Source organism: Vigna angularis, chromosome 2, assembly GCF_016808095.1.
Source record: "Vigna angularis cultivar LongXiaoDou No.4 chromosome 2, ASM1680809v1, whole genome shotgun sequence".
In the NCBI taxonomy this organism is placed as follows: Eukaryota; Viridiplantae; Streptophyta; class Magnoliopsida; order Fabales; family Fabaceae; genus Vigna; species Vigna angularis.
The window spans coordinates 47,618,860-47,626,404 of NC_068971.1; the positions used below are offsets into that span (position 1 = coordinate 47,618,860).

The 7,545-nt window shown below is 34.5% G+C and overlaps 1 protein-coding gene across 1 annotated transcript; it reads right to left on the reverse strand.

Moving 5' to 3' along the window:
* Positions 1 to 3,114: 3,114 nt before the first annotated feature.
* LOC108327864 (uncharacterized) lies at positions 3,115 to 6,881 on the reverse strand. Its single transcript, XM_017561587.2, has 6 exons — positions 6,564 to 6,881; positions 6,260 to 6,367; positions 6,064 to 6,162; positions 5,308 to 5,433; positions 4,735 to 4,892; positions 3,115 to 3,563 (listed from the first exon to the last, which is right to left on the reverse strand). The coding sequence occupies exons 1-5, from the start codon at positions 6,724 to 6,726 to the stop codon at positions 4,747 to 4,749; spliced, it is 642 nt and encodes a 213-aa protein (XP_017417076.1). The 5' UTR covers positions 6,727 to 6,881; the 3' UTR covers positions 3,115 to 3,563; positions 4,735 to 4,746.
* Positions 6,882 to 7,545: the final 664 nt, after the last annotated feature.

Here is a 7,545-nt window from a genome sequence, read left to right on the forward strand (position 1 = left end):
TGTAATTAAAGAAGTGTAGGTGAATGGTAGCTTGTGAAGAGATCTTTTAGGACTCAGTCATGTGATTCCTGGGACTCCTAACGTTACTTACAATGTAGGAAATATGTAACACATGTATTTCATAATCTGTACCTCAGTTTTAGAAATTGAAGGTCATGTGTTTCTTTCTCTTCAAAGTAATAATTTGTATTTCATCACTAGGCACATATGTGAAGGTTACTCATTTTGGTAACAGTATGGTAGTTTAAATTAATCAAGTTTGGTTTTATTGACCACTTATATTTTGACAAATGATTTCTATCAAAAAAATTTGAAAAAATTCTATATTAAATAAAGATGAAAAAAATACAAATGAAGATTCATAAACTCATCTTTTTGAAAGTTTTGAATTAGAGATAGTGATAATTCTTTATGTGTATATTGAACTTATATCTTATCTATCTCTTTCTAATTATCTTTCTTGAAAGATCTATAATTGATATTAATACAAATAGAGATCCTCCTAGTTTAAAATGCTTTCGTCCAAAAGAAAAATAAAGAAAAAGTTGAATACCATAAGACTCGTTTTAAAGTTTTGAATTGTAAATAGTATTAATGCTTTATATATAAGTTGAACTTATATTTAATTGGTATTGTGTCTTTTGGATATCTTTTTCAAAAGACTCATCATTAATATTAATGACATAAGATTAAATTTACACTAATAAACAAAAGAGTTTTAAAGTAGTAACTTTAAGGATTAACCAAATCTTGATAGAAAATATTGAATTTTAATTCGATTATGGTTCGTTATAAGCATGTGATATATAGGTAACACATGAAAACAGAGAGATGGAAAGAGATTCTATAATGTGTAGAGAAATTAGAGATGGGGGAGACAATTTGGTTGTTGCTTTGAGGAATTTGGTTGTTGCCTCTAAACTTAATTGAGATTCTACAATGTGATATACTGCATACTACCCAACTTTGAAATTGTGTAATTTTTTTCCATGTTAAAATGAAGGAAACGGAATAATATGATAACAAATTACTATACAAACTTAAAGTCATAATAGAAAGGTTTGAGACTCTAACCAAATTTTCCAGGTTAGGGTGGCTTTGGCTTATAAAACTGAAGTAATGGTAATTAAGTATCAATACTGTCCAAACTTTATTTTGTTTTTCTCTTTACAAACAAATGACTTATAGCAAAAGAACGATAGAGATATACCTATTTCGCAATTAAAACAAAATTGAATATAATTAGGATTAAATTATACTTAACAATTTAATTAGCTAGTGTATCGTTACCCTGAATTTCGTTGGCAACAAAAATGTTGTGGTCCTACGCTTGTTGGTGAAATTTATATCCTAGTTTTGAATGTTTTACTCCTCTATACTGAAAACAGCCCCTTCTTTGTTGGTAGAATTTGTCTTAATTTTGACATATGAGACACGTCCTAGTTTATCAATTGGTTTAAACCCTCGGATGGTCTTCGTATTTGTAAAAGAATCTCAAGTGGGTCCTCATATTTTCAACTGTCTCAATTGGGTCTATATATTTGCAAAATATACTGCTAATGATGTCGTGAAATTTAATAAATTAAAAAAAAATAGAAAAATTATGCAATAAGAAAAAAAAGGGGGGAGATTTGAGAGTGGTGTGTTCTTTGAAGCTGTCTTCTAGAAAAACTGATTGTGTTTTAGAGAGTCTGAGTTTCTTCCTTGTTGACCCATTTTCATTTTCTTCGCTATCACCCTAAAAAAACTTTCTACTATTTCTGCAAAAACTGCAGCATCGTCGTCCGTGTCATGAGGAAACTGAAGAAGGAAGAACTGGTGTTGAAGGAAGAAGGTGGTGGAGCTGAAGGGGTGGATCTGAGGAAGCTCTTGTGTCGTGAGGCAGTGCCGCAAAAAACCCTATTGAAGCTCCGTCAGCTCATGGCGGCGGGGACAATGGCGACAGCGACCGGGGCGGCGTTGATGTTGTTTTATGTGCTGAGCCGGCGGTTGTCGTGGAAGGCGGAGAAGGACAACAAGGATCACGGAGGCGACGGCGACGTGTCGAAATCGAGCAGATCGGTGCGTCGAAGAAGGCTTTCGAGGCGACCGGCACAGGCTCCGGCGACGCTGCTGGAGTCGATCAAAACACTGTCAAAGAAGACTTTGAGGTTCACGTATTCCGAGACCTTCGGAAAGTGGTCAATCGGCGATTTGGCCTTCGAAATCAACTACCTCATGCGCAAGCAGGTAAGTTTTATGAGATTCTGAATAAAATTGATAGTTTTAAGTGAAATTAAGTGGTTTCTGTTTCTGGGCGTATAGAAAGGTGCAAGCTTTTGAGGGGATTCTGACTTTGGGAACATGTGTAATGGTTTGCATTTTGCAGGGTAATTTGGCAGTTGCAAGTGTCTATGCTGGGAGTGATTCTGTGCAGCTCAAAGGTGATGGGATAATTGTTGAGTTATACCAAGATATGATCATGGAAATTTTGTCGTGGCTTCCAGTGAAAGATCTCCTGCGATTCAAGTGTGTTTCAAAAGGGTGGAACCAACTTGTCTCCGATTCGGCTTTGCATTGGTTCTCTGTGGTTTTTTTGAGTGCAGACCATTTTCCTCCCCTTTTTTTTTGCTTGCATATAATTTTTCTATTTATTTTAATTTATTAAATTCCAGCCAGCATATTTTTTTTAATAAAATATCCACCTCAGGTATCCACCTCAGCACATTTTAACGCCATTTGTGACAACCTAACGGTTAGGACAAAATTAGTTCAATTTTACAAATATTTGGACTGAATTGAGATATTTTGCAAATATATAGACCTAATTGAGACAGTTAGAAATATGAAGACTCACTTAAGATTTCCATATAAATACGAGATCATTCGAGAGTTTAAACCTTTATCAATTTATTTCAATATTCTGAATTTCACCTTCTATTTTTGTAGAGATACATGAAGAATTGATTTTGGTAGCACTAGTCGATTATTTTATATTGCTTGATGTAGGTTACGGAACTTACAAATTCTCTGATTAAATTCTCCTATGGGTCGTGTGAGTCCTTTTCTAGTTATTATTTTGTTTGCATTCTTGCTAAGAAGTGAGTCCTGGAGATGATTTTCATCATCAAAGGATTCTTTTGAATGAAAGGACTTCTCATTCCAATGGAGGCAATTTCAGTGGTCACAGTTCTCTATCGAGGCCTTCAACGACTAGAAAGGAGTAAGTTAATAGATTATAATTAGCTAAAACTATTGCTGGCAAAATGCATATCAACATGTTTTTCCCCGCTGTAACCCCAAACCTTCTATTTTTTTCATGCTTGAGAACCTTAGATGACCTTGCCGATAAGGTTTACTTGAATTCTACCTTGAAACCAACACCATTTGTTATCAGTTGCACTTAAGTGCAATTTCTTTTCCCAATTCATATTGGTGGGCAATCTATGATACCAAAGCAAGGGCATGACGCCAGTTAACAGCCTTAAATCGTCCATCAGGACCACGAATCATGGGGGTCTTTTAGCCCCTGCCTTTTCAAACCATCATAACAAAAGCGGGTTGAAAATCTCGTCATTTATGTCCTGCAATGGCCAAGCAGATCAAGCTTCAAAAATTGCAAACTAAGAACCGAAACCAACCTCTTCTCTCCCTGAGAAGGGTTTTTTTAAAAGATAAAAAGAGAGTGATGTTCCCATTGGTAATAGAGCAAACTTTCCCAAAAGCATAAAAATATAAAACATTTTAAGAATCACAAATTCAACCAAGAAAAGGATAAATGAAACCCCTTGGTCCCAAAAAATCAATCCTTACAGGGGATCCTCACTAGTTCCTCGTCTAATTACAATGAGGATTCACTTAAAATTTAACATAGATTTGGATTCTCTCATGTGATATTTTCATATGAAAAATTAATTTGAAGAATGCAGTGCTGCTCTCTTTTGCTCTCTAGAAACCATATTATGCTCCCTTTTCCTCTAGAAGAGATTTTTTGGGCTTTGCTTTTATCCTTTTTCTAATGAGTTTAGAGTCTTCTATCAACAGAAAAAGGTTAAAATAGTTTTAAGTTACAAAAAAGCTTCAATCACTTTCTATATTTCCTTTTCTTACGAAAACTAAGTGAAAAAGTTCATTGGACAGTGATATTGTCCTTCTGAAAAGATTGGAGATGGTGCATCATTCAGAGCTTGGTAAGATAAATGGAACATACATATGTCTTCGATCCTAAATTGGGTAGTGGAATTGACAAGGCAGATCTGGTGGATGAGCAAACCCTATGTGTATCTTCTGATGATTAATTTTCTTTCACAAATATCTTTTCCTCAAAAAAGCATCCATGATCAAAGACATAAGGTTTGCTAGCCTACCCTAAACAATTTAAATGGCAACCTATGATTACTAGGTCTAAAGATGAAGGTCATGTTTTACTAGAAATTGCATACATTCACTAATGACATTGTATGATCAATCATATATTTTATATAGTCCAACATGGGTTTAAGTTTAAGAATGTAGTGTTAACCTAATATGCAATTACAGTTTTATCAAGATTGACATAACAATGAGCAACAAATTTCACTTCACAAGTGAATAAAACAAAGCAACAGTATAACTATGATCTTTATTGGATTTAGCCAAAGGATACACAATAACTTCCATTTCTCTTCCCCAAAAATGCTTTGGTTGCCAGCTTACTCTCTCCTATAGTAATATTTCATGCTCCAACCAATAAAAAAAACAAAAAGAGGCATGTACCTCAAGTAAAAGTCATGATGGTACATCATATCTCAGATCTTGGAACCTTTTCATCAAGCTCAACTTGAAACCCTCAACTTCTGCATCCTCAGGTGAATTTGGTAGAGACCTAATTATTGAAACAGCCCCGATCTGATGCATGGATGCTAGAGCTTCATCTATAACAATGAAGTACTTTATGTCAATAAAAAAGAAACAAAAAAATTAGTACTAGCAGTACTATTTTGGTTTTTCTTTTGCACATCTTTCAACCTCGGAATGTTATTTGAACTGAGTTCTTAATAATAATAAATATTGACAAATATAATGTCCCAAAATAATGGACAAAATTTAAGTTATCTTTCATCTTAAAAGTCCATATCTATTGAATAAGGACGAGAAACTGAATATTGTACAAATAAATTAATAAAAAGTTAGTAAGAAGTAGTGGTTGAGTACTTTTGGTGTACTATTTAGAACAACAAAAGTACCATCGGTCTTAAATCTACCTCCAAGAGAGCATGATAATAAGTATATTTTGAAAAAGTCTACACAGAAGACGTAAATAAAAATACTTAAGAATTATGATTCCACCTGAGTGTAATAGTGCATCAAGAGCTTGCAATGCTGCTTTCCGTGTCCGGTCATCTTTCGCTGTGCTTAACATATTTAAGAGTTCTTGAGCTCCACCCAGCTCAATTATCTTCTTTCTTCTTTCATCTTGCGAGCAAAAAGTAAACAATGTTGAGTACAAAAAACTTATGCAGAGACAAAAAAATTTTTAAAGGAATAAATCACAATGTTTCATCCTTAATCAGTTTCATGAGATACCTAAACAATGAGAAACTGTAGCTAATAAGCCGTTTTATAATGCACAAACTAGTTAAATCGCATCATGGCAATTTTCCCTAACTCAGTTGTGGATCACGGCAAAAATGGTATAACTGACAATAAGATAAGAGAACTGCTAATTGTAAGTTGTTAACTCTTAGATGCAGCTTAACTAAAACCTGAGTAAGTATTCCATTATCAGTTTAGGGGCAAAATTTCAATCTATATTAACTCTTTTATTCCAAATTCAAAATCTCCCATCAACTATGATTTTGTCATCTCAAGAATAAGCTGGGATTAATACTAAACGACTAAATGTAACTAGTGTAGAGCAGAAGGATAATGAAACTATGTTTGTCGCAAGAATAGGAATCTCATAACCTACCCTAATGTACAAATGACTAATAATTAATAAACCAACAAGTGCTTCAATATATGTCATGTGCCAAAGAAATATGGATCATAGAGTACCAATAACAAGCAATTAATGGTGACACAGATAGTGATAGGAAAACTTACCATCTATAGCAAAACGAGTCAATCTAGAAGCTCCCATCCTTTTGAACAAGGGATCCTTGACACGCAAAAGCGAAACAGACTGTTGTATCAAATTATCTCCTGAAAAATTGTATTTCAACAACACTGTAAGGCTAGAACTACAAAAAGCAAATGAAGACTTTACAAGTTGAAATTGTTGCTGGTAAATTGCGTATACCCATGTAAGGAAAGAAATGGTATCCTGCAACCCCGGCAGTCACAAAAAAGATCGTCTTCAATAGCCATCCAACTTTCCTTTCGGCTTCTTCCTCGATCGATAGCTCGTCTGAAAATCGAAAGAGCCATAAGTGAAGCTGTGCAACATAATTGTATTTGAAATAAAGAAACCAAAAATTGAATTATAAAAAGAAAACCATTTTCTTTTTATTTTACAAGATCCAATTATCCAAGTCATCATCATACAAGATAATCACAAAACAGACACCGAAATCATTACTCTAACATTAACGGTATAAGCTAACCAGGAGTCCGCGGCGGCCGCTCCCGCTGCGCGGCGGAGGCCTCGGGGCTGCACAGCTGAGGCTTGGAGACGATGGTCCGGAGGAAGACGGTAGGGTTTTGGGAAGAGAGGAGGAGCCTCGAGGTGGGTCTGAGGACCTTCGAAGCTAACAAACCAAACCCCATTCTCTCTTTTTTACTTTCTGATTCGCTTTCTCTTTCTTTCAATAGATAATGGCTTTGTTTGGAATGGGAGATGGGGATGCAACATGCGACGGTCGAAGGAATCTTTGGTTCCTGATGCTGCGATGTGAGTAAGTTTGCTTTGTTGGTGAAGAAGGAAATGGTTTTCAGATTTGGGTGGGTGGAGTGATCCGATATTCGATTTGGGTTTTGCCCGACCCGGAACTAATAAAGGGTTGCGGAAATTAACGAAAACTGCTTTGAGGACTTCCCGTTTCAATGTTCAAAAAGTAGAGTTTCTAGGTTTCTTTGGGAAGGCCCATTAACAGCCCACTCAATGCAAACATCAAGCAAATAAAGGCAAAGTATTTATATTTGAATAAATAATATATAGACACCCATTATACAATTATAATTAATCATAAATTTAAATTTACCAATTACCTTAAAATTCATATAAAAAAATTGATCGACATGAATTACGAAACGTTTATAATGAGAGACAATGTACTTATTTAATTCTACATTTTATGTCCATTCTTAAAAAGTAAAGACTTTACAAATTAAAAGTATTGCGAAAAAATTATTAATACACGTATAAGAAAAGAAATGGTATCGAGTTGTTGTAAACACTATTGTCTCCTGTAGTCATCCAATTTTCCTCTCGGTTTATTCCTCGATTGATAATTCAACGGAAAATCAGAAGGAGTTATAAGTGAAATTGTGAAATATAATTGTAGTTTAAATAAAGAAATTAGAAATTGAATTGGAGAAAGAAAAGTATTTTATTTGTATTTTATAGTGTTCAGTAATTTTAATTCA